Here is a 15,786-nt window from a genome sequence, read left to right as displayed (position 1 = left end):
CGGCTGCACGCGTCCCCTCGGGTACCCGGAGTGGCCTGTGGAGCCTCGCACAGCGTCCCGGGTAATTGCATGTAAATTGCCGGACGGGCTGTAAGGCTAATTACGTCTGAGCAGCCAGGAGGACAGAATAAAGCACAGCACGGGGAGCACGTTGGTTCCTGAATCAGCTCCTGTTGCAGGTGGTAAAATCGACCCGTGTTAGCTATGGTCTGTCCCCGTGTGCTTTGCTTCTCACAGGCTGCGAGTGCTGCCCTTGGCTCTGAAATGCCCTGGAGACTTCTAGAAAATGTGCAAGTCGCTCCCAGGAAGCCAGGCTCCACATGTGCGGGGAACATCTGGAAACTGAGGGCATTTCAGAGACAAGGTGCTACCGTGGGTTTCCCCGCGACGGGGCCCACCAGCGGCCGTCGGTGTGCAGGTCATTTACGGCGTCACACAGTTCCCTGCCCCATGGAAGGGGTAGCGTCATGTGTCCGATCAGCCTCTCACCCGAGCCCCTTCTCGGGAACTCGTGCCGTGACGTTTCCCCGTGGCAGGGCTCACCCTTCACAGGTGTAGCCTTTCGTTCTTCGCATTGCCCTGGCTGATTTGGAACGTTCTTGTTTTGAGTCAGAATCTAGTTCTGTGGTGCCTGTCCCTTGGTCCCAGCTTTGCCTTTCGGGACCACACAACACACGTAAGCCTTTCGGGAAATTCAAGACGCCTGTCCTGGCCTCCCGGGTCCCGTCTTGTCTGGGCTCAGCACCGTCTTATTCCTGGCTGTTCCTGCTGTGATGTGATGATGAAGCTTGACAGGCAAGCACTGCAGCTTACACTCCACACCCCGCCTGCAGGCAGAAGGGACCTTTGATGTGGAGGGGTCGGCCGGGCAGTGGGGCTATGCCCCACAGGGCTCCAAGGCCGATGGGATTGACACCAGACCGCGGGGCGCAGGCGGGAACGTGCGGCTCACACATCTGCCGCTGGCCCTCTCGCCACCCTGGCCCATGCCATAGCCGTTTCCATGGTCATCACACTTCTCATCCACAGGGAATGGGCGGTCTTGGGGGGGGACGGGGAGTACATTTAATCAGCATGGAAGAAAGGCAGTTGTGGTTGGCACACGTGCCACTCCGAGCATGCCGTGCAGGCTGCAGTCTCCGAAGACAGCCTGACCCCCCCGCACACACACACGGCGTGTTGACTGAGTACGCGATGGTGGGGACCAGCAGACGGCGTAATGGTCCCGTCGCTGGCCTCCCACGCAGCCGACCACGGTTGGAGTGAGCCGTGGTGCCCTGGTGCTGGGTTGTTGTGCAAATACTTAGAAAACGTGTTTGTAAAGAGTGTTCAGGGGAGTGCTCACTTGTGGTGTTGAGTGAAGAGACAGAGACAGAACATCCGTGCAATATGACCCTAATTTCCGAGAGAGGAACCTGTGGAAGAGGCCGCGGGGCAAGCATGTAAGTGTTCCCAGCGGGCGTCCCAGGGCACTTCAGTGGCTTCACTTGCCTTATTGAAGTGTATAGATGTTCTCCCTTCTCTCCTGTGAGTGGTTGCGAAAGCAGAAAAGCGAATCATGTGGACGTCTTAGGGAGCTCACGGGGCAGTCGAAGCAGCAGTGCGGCCCAGTGTAAGGTGCAGGCTCTGAGAGCCTGCCGTGCGGGGAGGGGAGCCTGTGTCTCTGTGGGTCAGTGCCCGCCAGGCTCTGGAGAGCACCGAGTCGCAGGCGGGGAGGTGAGGCCCGAAGCCTGGGACACCGCGCAGGGCCCTGCTGTCCGACAGTGAGCCTCAGGTCACACTCTCCCTCCTGGGGTTTCACAGATGCTGGGACTGGAGAAGGGACGCCTGCGTGAAGCGAGGCCGGCCTGGCGTAGCCATCGCCCAACTTCAGGGCATTGAAACCATGAGTTCGGCAGCCCCAGGGTCTCAGTCCTGGTGTGCATGGGGGTGCCTCTGTTCTGTGCTCCTCCAGGTAGAAAGCCCCCGAGTCCAGGTGCACCGCAGCCCTTCAGGGCGGGTGGAGTCGCGCGTGTGAGCCAGCGTGCGCTCGAACAGCCTGAGTGGCCAGCCAGGGTCGCCAGGCGTCCTGCTCCACCCGTCAGTTGCTTTCTCCATAGGCTCTGCCATGTGGCAGGTGGGCACCCACGGCTTTCCTGTCTGTCCTGAGACTGTGCCAGCTTGTCCCCACATGTTGGCGAGATGGCAGGTGAAGAGGGGCCCAAGGGCATAGGCCGGGGCCAGGAGGCCAGGTTTCAGCTTCCATGAAACTTCCCAGCCAGGTGCCCGAGCCCCTGACGTTCTCTTACTGCTCTTGACCCCCAGATTCGCTGCTCTCTTCGGCCCCCGGAGCCCACTTTCTGTGAACTGCGGGCAGTGCCCCTCGTTCCCACCTGGCTCTACCGTCTTCCATCCTGGGTTCGAGGGCCACTGGCAGCCAGGGCAGAGGTGTGCTGGTGCTGTTGCCAGAACGCGTCTGGGCCCAGGCCTCCCCCAACCGGGCCTGGCCCACCCATGTCCACACAGGGCTCTGTGAGCCCACTGTCCGCTCCCAGGGTGGGGTTTTCTGTGCCCAGAGGAAGTGGGGCCCGGAGGAGGAGGACTATGGAGCCAAGGCTTGGAAGGTAGTACCCCGTGCAGAGCTGCCTGCCGCTAGACCACCTGAATTCTCTTCAGGACTGAGCTCCTCCGTCAGCCATCGGTGCTGTGCCAGCAGCCGTCCTTGGTCTCGGCCGGGTCGGCCGCCCTTTCACTTGCCCTTTACTCCCACCCGCAGCTCCTGACCGTGCAGGGGCGACTCAGGGCGGGGCAGGAGCCTGCCCTAGCTGCCCTGGGCACTGCTCATTTTTTTTAGGGAAAGAAAGGGGGAGAGCTGTTTGCAATGCCTCCCTGTGCATTTGCCCCACTGCCCTTCGGCGTGGGCTAGAACTGGTGCAGACCCCATTCCCCATCTGCCGGCTGCAGACACCTCAGTGAGCAGCAGCGGGCGGTCTCTCCTGCATCCAAGTGTCCAAGCAGTCACGTAGCCAAGCCCCTCGTGTGCGGGGAGTGAGGTCCTGGGCAGGGCAGTGGGCCCGTGTCTAAGGCATAGACCTCCTAGCACCATGCCTCTCATGTGCGGGAAGTGAGGTCCTGCTGGGCAGGGCAGCAGGCCCGTGTCTAAGGCATAGACCTCCTAGCACCATGCCTCTCGTGTGCGGGGAGTGAGGTCCTGGGCAGGGCAGCGGGCCCGTGTCTAAGGCATAGCCCTCCTAGCACCAGGCCTCTCGTGTGCGGGGAGTGAGGTCCTGGGCAGGGCAGCGGGCCCGTGTCTAAGGCATAGACCTCCTAGCACCATGCCTCTCGTGTGCGGGGAGTGAGGTCCTGGGCAGGGCAGCGGGCCCGTGTCTAAGGCGTAGACCTCTCGGCACACCAGATGTCCTTACGATTCAGGTCCGCAGTCCTCTGGAAACCCAGCATGGACTCAGAGGTTCCCATGGATGCCGGCTTTCAGAGTTCGTGATTTGCCTAGGGTTCTCCAGCAGGTGGCAGGGCTGGGACTAGAAGCTGGCCGGGTCCCCTGGGCCCTCCCGATCTAGTCCCCGTGTCCCCTTTCCCAAGAGCATGCTGCCTGTGGGCGTCATGGTCAGCGCTTCCTCACAGGCCCGAGATTGGCTCTGGGGCGGTTGGGCCAGGTGACCACACCACTCCCTGGCTCAGGTAGACCATCCCACCCATCTGCCACCCGCCAGAGTGGCGACCATTCTACAAAAGGCCAAGAAAGGGCTGGCAGCAAATCAGACCCAGGTAAGCTCTTCACTGGCTTAAGGCCCCACTGACGCCCTCTGGCTGCAGTGGCAGGCATGCCTGGGCCTGCTCTCTATGACACTCGGGCAGAGGCCACAGCGAGGCCAAACTGGTTGGGGACAGCTCAAGAGAAGGCCCAAGATTCTACTTAGTGGCAAAAGGAACTAGATTGGGAGTCGGTCGGGGTTCTCCTCCCAGCCCTTGCCTGTGTTCCCGTGGCTCCTCATTCAGCCTGTCCCACGAGTACTTGCTGGGTATCCACGCCGACGGGGACACGTACAGCAGAGGTGGGAACCAACCCTCACGGTGCGAACGGCCGGGTGGTGCTTCCTCTGGAACAGGGCGAGCCGGGTCTGCGAGAGCAGAGGCTGGCGTGGACTGCTCAGCCCCAGGTCCTTGAGGCACAGCTGCCCTGGGTGGTCTCGGGGCCAGGCTCTGGCTCCAGACCGACTTGGGGCCTACACTGGTGATTTGGGGGTGATCGTGGCACCTTGCTTTTAGTTGAGGAAGGTGTTTGGATGTGACGGCAGCGGATGAATGGGGAGGGCGCCGCCTGGCCTGCAGAGGACGGAGTGCTGGGAACCTGCGTAGAGCAGGGCCTGGTGCGGGGGTCGCCTCCGTGAAACTGGGAAGAGATTCCCCAGACCCTGTGCTGTTGGCTCTGTCCTGAGAGCTCTTCTCAGGCAGTGACAGGTGGAGAGGGCCTCCCAGAGTCACCTGGAGAGGCGCCAGGAGCCAAGAACCAGGACCACTTTTGCTTCTTTCCGGTTGCTGTCGCCGTTAAGTGTTCTCTCTCGAGAGGACACGGCTGGACTGGGCTGGTGGGGTGGATAGACCAGAGCGTTGTGGCCCAAGCCCGAGGGGCTGAGTCAAGGAAGGGTGTCCATTTGGAGCCACTTGGGGAAGTTGTGTCCCAGAGTGGGCAAAAGTGGGCTCCTCCAGGCAGCGGTGGTCAAGTGGACACGGGACAGTCGTTGAGCACCAGAATCGTGCTGGCAGGTCCTTGCTCAGTGCTGACGTTTGTCATTAACTCCGGGGGCCAGGCTCCAACTCCTTTTACCAGGTCCTGGCTGTCCATGAACCTTGAACGGTGACATCATAGTGGGACCCAGTTCTTACTCCTTTTCTTTTCTTTTTCTTTCTTTTCTTTTCTCCTTTTTTTCTAGAGGTCATGTGCACTCACCAGAGGGAGAAGCCACACCCCAGTGGGACCTGACCGTACCGCAGTCCCCTCTCATTCCTCTCTCCATCCTGTCTGGGTTTGGGGCACACACATATGTGCACACACTTTTCCTGGCATGTTTCTCGAGACACTAGAGGATTGAAACCACTGCCAGCCCTGTGGGATCCAGCTCCCTCAACTGCGAGGCACTCTGCACCCAGGGTGGGTGGGTGCACGCGTGCCTCTCTGAGCACAGCTTCTGTTGCCCGTCATGATTAAGATTTGAGGACCACAGCGGCGAGCACCCGAGAGACCTGCCACTCATCCTCATTTTCAGCCTCCTCTTCCTGTGATCCTTCCTGCTCTCCCTGGGCCATCCCTCCATGACCCCACTGCCTTGGGGCTGGGCTGTGGAGGAAGAGTGTCCCCCTCCATCTCTGGCCAGCTATAAGGTCACAGACGGTTGTCACAACCCCAGTCTTGGTAGCTGGTCCCATCTGAGCTCGGGGACCTGCCTGTCCTGTGACCTCCTCCCCAGATGGCCAGTGCTCAGTGATGTCTGGGGACTGCAGCCAGCCAGCACCAGCGAAGGCTTGGCGTGCAGCGCGGTAGAAGTAGGTGTGCTGGGGGAGCCGTTCTTACAGGGATCTGTAAAAGACACTCAGGCGTTGGGGGGAGATGTTTGCATTCTAGATAGATACGTGAACAAAGCAGGCTAAAAGTTTGCTAATTTTTAAAAATACTTCATCGTGATGGAAGCCATCCATCCTAATCTTAATTTACTTTTTTTTTTTTTAATTTGCCAGAGTACACATGTGCCCACCAAAGAGAGACAGAGAAAGAACGAAAGCAAGAAGTCACTTGTGGGGAATGGTCATGCTATTATTGTTGTTATTTTTAAGTTTTGCTATAGGTTACATGTGCTAACCAGAGAGAAACAGGTGGGGGGAGAAAGCCTCCAGGTCTGGGACTTGAACCCACAGTCTGCCTTGCAGGATCTAGTGCCTTAACCACCACACCATCCACTGGCCTATCAATCTTATTTTTTTAAGGAAACTAGAGCCCCCAGGCTTTGAGCTCCTAGAGGTTCCAGCTCTCTGCTGTACAAGGCACAGTGAGCTCACAGCAGCCCTCTGAACCCTCCATGCAGAACCTTCCGGGGCCCGCCCTGTGCAGTGGGCAGGGCACAGTCCCAGGCTGGATGATGGGCAGGCTGTGAGCTTATGGGTCATTGATCCTCGGTCCTGAGTCTGCCTTCCAGATGGCCCCAGAACACTCCCACCCCCACCCCCAAACAACCACCATGCTATTGCGATACCTACTCCGGTCTAGAGGGGCGGCACTTTGGGTCCACCCCGACCTTTGGGTAGGTCAAGTCAGTCAGCAGTGGCGCATGATTCAATCAGTCATGCCTATGCAATGAAGCCTCCATAAAAATCCAAGAGTTGGGTCCAAGAACTGCTGGTTCAGGACCAGCAGTTGGCGTAATGGCTATGTCACTGGACTCCCATGTAGTCGACCTCAGTTGGAGTCCCGGATCTGGTGGCTTAAACTCACGCCGGGCATGTGTGTGTGCGTGCCCAAGATCTCAAGAGGAGAAGGGATTGCAGTGTGGCCATCCCCCCAGGGGGTGATTTCTCGCTTTCTGTCTCTCTCTTTCTGGCGAGTGCAAGAGGTTTTTGCTATAGAGCAAAAAAAAAAAAAAAAAAAAAAAAATTGGGAGGGGGAATGAGGGGGGGGTTTTTAAAAAAAAAAAAAAAAAAAAAACTGTGACTGGGAATGCATGGAGGTGTCTGGAGGGTGGTGCCCCAGAGGCTGCGGAAGCTCTTTGGTCCTCCCCTGTACCTTGCCTAGTGCATCTCTTCTATCTGGCTGTGAATTATCTTCCCCAAAATGGGTGGATGTGTTTCCCTGACTTCTGTGAGCCAGTGTAGCAAGCGAGTGCCCCGAGGAGGCCATCTAGAGACTGCACTTAGTAGCCCGGGGTCAGTACACAGGCCCCAGCCCAGACTCGGGGTGGTGCTGACATGGGGACCGCCTTGGGCTGAGCCCCCGACCTTGGGTGGTAGACGCTGTCGGCCCCGCGTTAGGCTAAGGTGCCGGCTGGGGCGCGCAGAGTTGCACTGTGGGAGCCCCAGGTCCGTGTGAGGAGTGGCGCAGAGGAGGGGAAGCAGTCGGGTTTACCTGCCCCAGCTCTTACTCTGGTCCTCAGAGGGCTCAGGAAGAGGAATCTCGAGGCCAGCAGCACAGACCTCAGCAAGCGGCCTCTCCTTACTTTTCTTTCTGTCAGCGGTGCCCCTCCAACCGTGAGAGCTCTGGTCACGCAGCACGTGATTGCTCACAGGCGGGTGCTGGGCCCACCCAGGCTGCCTAAGCAGAGCTGTGTGTGACAGGGACAGAATCCACCTCATCCTCCTCTCCGCTGCCCTGCCCCTGCCCCTGCCATCCTGTCTACACTGGCAGGCATCTCTCCTCCTGGCCCAGAACAGCCTTGAGACCCTCAGCAAGTGACTTCAAACAGCCCATTTACCCATTGGCTGAAAGCAAGCTGCGCCGGCACGTCCCCAAGTCCTCCCCTTCTGAGGCTTTCTCACTCTATTGAGCGAAGGCCATACCTGCAGGTCATCCACCAGTGAAGGCCCTTCAAGATGCAGAAAACATTAGCCACCTCTGACCTCAGGTGCTCAGGAAGGCTCTAAGGTGTTAGAGCCCTGGAGGGCCAGAGGGAGCCAAGTGAGCGTCCTGCCATGCCCCTTCTTCCTCTTAACAGACCCTCCAGCCTTTCCCCAAGACTTCCGGAAGCAGCTCTAGCTGCACCCCTCCCCTCTCAGGCCCCAGCGCCAGGTGCTGGGAGGAAGGAGAACGCATCCCCCTGGACTGAGCAGAGGGGAGTGGAGGCGAGTTTCAGCCGCCAGGACAGACGGTGCTTCTCACGCGTGCCACCTTATCAAGGGAGACCCCCAGCAGCGGCGTGTGACCCGAGGCGCCATGACAGAGCAAGCTGCCCTGCCCTCACTCAGCCCCAGCACACCAGGCTGGTTCTCCCTGGGTCCAGCTGGCCCAGCCCCCGAGCCACAGTCTCCCCTGGATCCGTTTCCCTGGCCTGAAGCATATCCAGAGACCCGGGCCTACAGCCTGGAGCTGTTTCTCCTCACCCAGAGGCCTTGGCCCCATCCTCTCACCTCCAAGGTGTGCTGTGGTCCAGCCCCAGAGAGCCATCGAGAAGCAAATTCTGTACAGTTAAACAGGAGAAACATGGCCTCCCTACAGAGGTGGAGGGAAGGCGTTCCCAGGGGAAGGACAGGACAGAGGGGTGGGAGATTGCAGGAAGGGGAAGGCATGCACTCAGCAGCGACGTGCCCCAGGGCTGCGTCTCCTGCTCCACCGCCTGCTCCTTCCCATGGTGAGCCCTCTCTGACAGACCTCAGTTAGCCCAGCAGAAGAGCCTGCAGCGTGAGTGAGTTCCTCAGGCAGAGGCTTAACTGTCCCCTAGCCACTCACGGGCTCTGTGACCTCGGGCAAGTCGCATCGCTGGCTGAGCCTCGTCTCTGTGTAACTGGGCAGCTCCCATCGAGAAGAGCTGTTGAGAGAGTGCTTTCAGGCAGTGAGTGAAAGGGCCCCGCCAGCCAGGACGTGGCCGGGACCCAGCATTACTGGCATCTCTGTGGAGAGCCCAGGGGCGCTCACTGGGTGATAGTCTCATGAGCAGTCCCTAGGTCGCCTCTCCCACAAAGCCTGGAAAAGGTGCCCTGGAACTGGACCCAGAGCTCAGTGACCTCATGGACTCTTGCCACCCACTGAGTTCTTGAAGGTAAGCCGTGGCCAAGGACAGAGACTCAGGAGCCAGGCTGCAGGGCCAGCCTACCCCACCACTTGCCCTCCCGTCAGGATCCTGGGCTAAGCACTTCTAGCCAGTTTTTCAAGCCACTGGGGCTGGGATTCAAACCCTGGTCAGCTGTATGGGACCCAGGTTCATCTGCACAGTTCTTGACCGCTGCTCCCTAGAGCTGACCCAGACGCTTATTTACAGCTAAGAACTTTTCTATCTGCGAGTGCTCGGGCTGCTGTACTGACTGCTCGCTCCTGGTTAACTAAGAACCTAGCACGGGCCGGGCATGCAGACGCTTTCGCAAACCCCGCAGTAGGGGGTGAAGTGGAAAGGCGCTTCTCCCCCTCTCCCTCTCTGTGAAGAGCTTCTGAAAGGCGGTGGGCCTTCCTCCCTGGGTAAAGCGGGTGCTCACTTCCTTCCAGAACCGTGTCTGCCCCTTCCAGATGTGCAGCTCCAGGTGCTCACCGCACAGACCGCCTCTGCAGGACGGCAGTGCGGCTGGTGTGGGCCTCAGGGCACGCTGTGCCCCGGGATGGGCTCCGGCCACTGTTCGCCTTCATTTCATGTCGTTTCCCTCCAAGCTCTGTGGCCGGGCTGTGGTGAACGAAGAGCCTGTCTCCTGTTGGAACTGGTGGTCTTGGCTGTCATACTCCAGTTCAGCTTTAGGGTTACCCTAAAAGCTGGGGCAGATTTGGGAAACAATGTCGGGGTTACAGGGAGAGTTCATAAAAGTTCCAGGGGCCGCCCTATTAGACGCTGGCCCGGGTCTCACCTAGGTGTCCTCGTCAGGTAAGCAGTCTTGGTGGCCACTGCCTCTGCCTCTCCCATCAGAACCTAGATTTGGGGAGTTCAGGAGCTGGCGTCAGACCTGGAGTGGGGCCCAGGCTCCCTCATGCTCCCTCTCCAAGCAGAGGCGCTTCCAATTTGGCTCCAGGGCTGTCTTCACCTGGGTTCCCTCAGGTGCACGGTCCTTGTCACTGCGCGGGCCCTGGGGAGGTGCCTGCAGCTCGTAGTCATTACAGCTTGGCTGCAGGGTCCACTGGGTGGTGGTCTCATGAGCAGACCCAAGGTCTTTAACTTTTCCAGATGTCTAAAGTGAGGCTGAGTAATACCCACCTCAGTAGAATAGACAGGCCGGACAAAAGCCACACCAGAGGTAGTACCATCTTGGTGGGGCAAAGACAGCCCGTCCCAGAAATGGACAGCTCAGTGCCTGGAGAACGGTAAGGCTGGCTCCTCCCGCTTACACCTGACATCAAAATAAATGCCAGGTGGGTGAGAGACTTCGTTATAAAGAAAGAGACTCTAAGATTACAGGAAGGAAATGTAAAAAGAATATAAAAAAGATCTTGGGAAGGGCCAACAGATGGCATAGTGGTTATGTTGCTGGATTCCCACATGGCCGACCGCTGTTCAAGTCCTGGATCCAGTGGCTTGAAACTCACGCCAGGTGTGTGTGCGTGTGCACGTGTGTATGTGCACGCGCGCATGCCCAAGATCCCCAGGAGGAGAAGGGATTGTGGCGTGGTCGTCCCCACTGGGGAGTAGTTTTTTTACTTTCCCTCTCACTGTCTCTGTCTCTGTCTCTCTCTCTCTCCCTCTGGCGAGAGCATGCACCCTAAGAGCACATGCCCTAAGACAAAAACCTGTACTCCCCCCTGCAAAAAAAAAAAAAAGAAACCTTAGGAGAAGAGGTCTTTCTAAGCCTGACAAAACTCAGAAGCTCTACAAGAGAAGTTGAGTGCGTTCAGGTATAAAACCAAATTTCCTGGCTAGCCAGTGGCGTGGTGGTGAAGACGGCTGAAGCCCACCATGACCGAGTGGTCTGAGCCCCAGGCCTGGTGACTCGAAAAACACACCAGGGCTGTGTGCATGCCGCAAATCATGAAAGAACAGGAGAGAAGGGATTGCGGCATGGCATCCCCCCAGGGCGATTTCTCACTTTCTCTCTCTCTCTCCCCCCTTCCTTCTCTCCAGAGACAGATACACCCTATAGCAAAATAATAAAAATTAATTTTTTGAAGTTTCTGTACGAGCAAAGCTAACATAGAAGTGAAAAGACAAATGACAAACTAGAAAACAAATGTCTAACTCATTTTATAATAAAAGGTCCGTTTCTTTACAAAGTAAGGAATACCTCCAAGGCTGTGGAGAAAAGGCCAACAGCTCCATAGAGAAACCCCAGGATGTGAGCAAGCGCAGGACCCCTGTCGCAGTCTCCCTCGGCGAGCTCAGGGCGCCGTGGTCAGTGGTGGTCTGAAAGGTGAGGCCAGTGCAGGAAGGTATTTTGAGAGAGCAGAATCACACTCACAGAACTTGTATTACACTGTGTTGTTTTTAGTACTGTTAGTTTCCTACTGTGTCTAATTAGTTATTGTAAAGAATTATTTTTAATTTGCTAGAGAGACAGAAAGAGAAGGAAAGTGAGAGAGCAAGCCACCAGGTCCGGGACTCAAACCATGGTCAGTCACATGGGCGCCCAGTGCCTTAACTACCACGCCACCTGCTGGACTACTGGCCTAAGCTTTATCACAGGTGTGTTTGTAGAGGGAAAGGCTTAGTATATACGCCTAGGACTTTGCTACTGTCATGTTTCCAGCATCTACTAGGGGTCATAGGGTGTACCCCCAGAGATAAGGGGGGAAGACTACAATTCCTGGACGAGCTCTGGGGGCCCCCACAAACATGGCAGCCGAGCACGTGGAGAAGATCAGGCCGGACCCCGCTGCACGCACCTTCCACTTAATGCGAGGTCCAGGCAGGCTACGGACCTTCTCTGGGCTCGGTCTCGGGCCATACAGTAGTATCACCATGGCCTCCCTCCGTGGTCCCTGCACCTGAACAGGTTAGCGTGTGTCCGCGAGGGGTGAAGGGCCTCACAAAGGCTCGAGGAAGCAAGTGTGCCAAGATGCCCAGCAGCACTGGGGATGCGGTGGTCTGACAGGGAACACGCAGGTGGGGACCAGTGAGGGGCCGTCTCTCTGAGGACCGCTGACAGTGTGGGGTCCAGCATGGGCGTCTTGAGGGGAGCAGAAGTGCCTCCCACCCTGGGATCACGCAGGCTCCTTTGTGATAGCCAGCCTAGAAATGCCTGCACGTCAGGGGTCCGTGCGGCACTGTTGGGGACGTGAGTGTGTCGTCAACGGTCCCTGACCTGGGTGGTCATCAAAAGCTCATGGAAAAGCCGCAGCTGCGTAGTCCGACGTGGCGTCCCCTCCTGGCGCATTTAGGGATGCAGGGCTCTCACAGGCTTGCGTCTGTGTCCGCTGGGCTGGGCAGGCACATTCACATGCATGCCCAGCTGGGCTCGGCGTGGCCAGGAATCAGCACTGGCGGCTACTGGCAGTGGCACTGTGGCTGGGGGTGGGGCAGAACCCTCAGCCTCGAATTGTAGACTCCACTGTGTACTTCTAAACCGAATCTGAAAAGGCGTCTTACTAACCGTCGTAATAAACGTCACCCTTGTTGGAGCTAGGAACCTGGCAGATCGCAGGGATTCCGTCTTAGCTGCACCCTGGACGTGAGACTTCCGGAAGGTCTGACCTCTGCATGCCTCAGTTTCCTCACCCGTGAGACACGGGAGTGGGACCCTCCACTCAGCAGCTCTGGGTCCCTGACGCGTAGTTAGCTAGCGCACAGTGGACACAGCCGTCCTCACTGCATCCCGCGTGCTCAGCGTGGACATCCTCGCCCCCAGCTGCTTTGCGGGAGCCGATGGCACCCGCCAAGAGCTGCCCCTGCTGGCTCAGCTCTGACCTGCCTTCTCTCCGGGGAGGGAAGTCTGTTCTGACAGCCTCCCCTTAAGCCTCCCTCCTGCTTGGGGTGAAGCTGGCTCCTCCACTGCCTGGGTCACCAGCCACTTAAGTGGCTGTTACAGCCTCGGGATTGTAAGGCCACTCCTCGGAGGCCCCCAGAGTGAGTCTCCTGGGGCATGGAGCCTGCTCCCCAGAACAAAGCACACACTCTCAGGGGTGCACGGGCATGGGCCTGCAGGGCCCTTCGCCCAGTCTGCCCTGGCGGTCAGCACCCACTCTCGGTCTGGACCCAGCCCTGCCCTGGGAGCCCTCAGCCGGGGTGGGCAGTCTAGGCAGACTGGTGACCTCTCCAGCTTCCGGCCCGAGTCGAGCTTCCGGCACCCTGACACCTGTGCTGAAGAACTTGCTGCGGGCCGAGGAAGGCTGCTCTGCACCCGCGGGGACCCCGGCCATCGGCCAGGAGGGGCTGACGTCTCCTCTCTGCTCTCAGGGGGCTAACGTGATGGAAGAGCAAGACCTGCGGGAGATCGGCATCAGCGACCCCCAGCACCGGCGCAAGCTGCTCCAGGCCGCACGCTCCCTGCCCAAGGTGACTGCCGGCGACTCTAGCTCCAGCCCACACCGGAACCAGGGTCTCCCCTACCACCTAGGCCGGGCACGGCGAAGGAGCTCTGCCCCTCCCGGGAGCACGGCCAGGCCAGCACCCAGCCTGTGGCCTCCTCGCCAAGTCCTGAGGGCCTCTGGGCCAGCAGAGTGGCAGAGACGATGAGACCTTGTCAGGCGGTGAGGGAGGAGGCAGGGTCTCCCCGTATGGCAGCCCATGCCCACAGGCCTGGCTTGTCTCCCAGAGTCCTCGTGGTATCTCTGCTGATGCCCTGAAGCCCAGGCCCGCTGGTGCTGACCCCTGGAGAGGAGTGGAGGGCCCCAGCAGCCCACCCTCAGCTGTGGTGCCACATCCCCGTCCATATCCCTGGCCCTCAGAGCACAGGGTGGGCCTCTGTAAACCCTGCTCCCTCCTAGCCTCACCTGCTAGGGCCTCTCTCCAGACCTGGGTGCTCTGGTGGCTCCCCACAGCCCTGTGCCCAGACAGGAGCAGAGCATCGGCCACATGGAGGAAGGGATTCTACTCTAAGGAGTGCGTGCTCTGTGTGGCTGGCCTACACCCCAGCATCCCTGGTCCTGGTCCTGTGAGTGCTGAGACTTGTCCCACTCCCTCTTACCCTACAGGTGAAGGCTCTGGGCTATGACGGGAACAGCCCCCCTTCGGTGCCCTCCTGGCTGGACTCCCTGGGGCTGCAGGACTACGTCCACTCCTTCCTGTCCAGCGGCTACAGCTCCATCGACACCGTGAAGAACCTCTGGGAGCTGGAGCTCGTCAACGTGAGTTGCGTCTCTGCGGAGCCTGGCCCAGCCCTCCTGGGGGGCGGGGGGCTGGGGGTCCAGCCAGCTGCCTGACCTCTCCTGTCCCCTGCCCCACCGCCCAGGTCCTGAAGGTCCACCTGCTTGGCCATCGCAAGCGCATCATTGCGTCCCTTGCAGACAGGCCCTACGAGGAGCCACCCCAGAAACCCCCAAGGTTTTCCCAGCTGAGGGTGAGTTGGAGCGGGACAGAAAGGAAGGCGTGACTTGTTCTTGTATTTTAAGCGCTGAAGAGCGTTCTGTCGGGGTCTGCAGAGACGGCACGCCCTGAGCCGTGTGGTAGGAAACCACCCCTCCCTCTGTTGCTGGGGCCTGCTTTGTTCAAGATCCAGAGGCCTGAGCCAACAGCGCAGAGTAGTTTAGTTGGTTACTTATAAATCAAGTGCCTCCCGTTACATTCAGAGCAGCTCAAGGTAGCCTGCGGTAAAGGAGGCAGTTATAAAAGTAGAAAATGAGGTTTGGGGAAAGGAAAAATCAGTGCACAGACCCCAGGCTCGACTGGGCTGGGGCTTGGGGTTCCACTCAGCTGGGCACCTGCAGGCAGAGGGCAGCGGGGCTGGGCGCTCGGGCTGCCCCTCCTGGGCCATCTGACATGACCCCGAGGTAGCCAGGAATGTACCCCGCTGAGGACTGGTAGCCTTGAGCCCCTTCCCCAGGTGTTCCGACGATTCCTGGGGTGCGGTGGGAGAAAGCCTCAGAGAAAGCCCCAGAGGCGATCATTGCCCAGCTAGGGGTGTCCCTGATTAAGGAAATGAGGGAGGCTCTGAGGCCGCAGCTCCGGGAGAGCCAGGCCAAACCCCTGGGGGCACCAAGAGTGTGGCCCGGAGCCCTTGGTAAGCGCTGGCCCTGGCCTACATCCTCATCCGTCTGAACTCTCCAACAGCGTCCAGAAGCGGGTACTCTTTGATCCCCCTCTCACAGATGAGAACATTGAGGCCAGCCATGTTCTGGGAATGGAAGCGCAGCTGGCCTTGCAGTGTCAGTCCGGGGCCACTGATGTGCGTCCTGCCTGAGACTGGCCGGGGGCGCGGCTGGCAGTGCTCGTGTTTCTCAGGAAGGAGCTTAGGATTTGTTCGTGTGCCAGGTTGTAACCGATGGTTTTCCTCCCATAACGTGAGAGCGGCTTCCCGGCCTGTGACCGCCCTTCGCTGTGGGCTCCAGGCCACGGGCAGCTCTCAGGGACCGTGGGTGCCGGGGGGCCGCCTCGGCTCCGGGAAGGCCGTGCTTGCTGTGACTGACCCGGCTGCCCCACAGCCCTTCTGCCCTAGCCCTCTTCCTGCTGGTCCCTGCTGGCACCTCTGTCTCCTGACCGGCTGCCCCTGCCTGGCTCGGACCAGCCCCAGCACGGTGAGCGTCAGGCGTGTGGCTGGGCGGAGAGGCTGAGGCCCACCTGGACTGTTTCCCTGCAGTGCCAAGACTTGCTCTCCCAGACCTCATCCCCCCTGAGCCAGAGCGATTCCTGCACCGGGCGGTCGGCGGACCTGTTGCTGCCCCCCGGGGACACGGGCAGGAGACGGCACGACAGTCTTCACGACCCTGCGGCGCCCACTCGAGCAGAGCGCTTCAGAATCCAGGTGGGTAAGAGGGCTGCGGCTGATGTTCTGGGCCTGGGCACCTGGGTGTCTGGCTGGCACCGGGGCAGGAGGCAGACACGGGCCTGTGCCACTCACCCCCACTCAGCCGCCATGCGCGTGAGCGTGCACGTGTACAAGCGTGCGTGCACGTGGCCCAGTCCCAGCCTCTGGGAGCTTTGACCACGTCGGGCACTCTGACTGTCCCCCTCAGGCCGCGCCTACGCCTGTGTGCACAGGTTCAGGCCCCTGTGTCCTCACTGACCAGCGCGCCTGCTGCCCGCC

General features: G+C 59.4%; 1 protein-coding gene across 6 annotated transcripts in view; it reads left to right on the top strand.

Annotated features, from left to right (window-relative positions):
* Window positions 1-15,786, top strand: part of ANKS1A (ankyrin repeat and sterile alpha motif domain containing 1A) — a gene marked incomplete at its 5' end in the record, with an annotated part of 128,034 nt that overhangs the window by 97,139 nt on the left and 15,109 nt on the right. For all 6 annotated transcript variants that reach the window (XM_027770206.1, XM_014586168.2, XM_014586166.2 and 3 more), the window contains 4 exon segments: window positions 13,002-13,100; window positions 13,739-13,891; window positions 13,996-14,103; window positions 15,340-15,504. In XM_027770206.1, the coding sequence (XP_027626007.1) occupies window positions 13,002-13,100; window positions 13,739-13,891; window positions 13,996-14,103; window positions 15,340-15,504 (525 nt within the window).

This window comes from Tupaia chinensis, unplaced genomic scaffold (assembly GCF_000334495.1).
Source record: "Tupaia chinensis unplaced genomic scaffold, TupChi_1.0 Scaffold000116_1, whole genome shotgun sequence".
Classification (NCBI taxonomy): Eukaryota; Metazoa; Chordata; class Mammalia; order Scandentia; family Tupaiidae; genus Tupaia; species Tupaia belangeri.
Note: the sequence above shows the minus strand (reverse complement) of the source record. Positions and strands in the feature narration are given on the sequence as shown.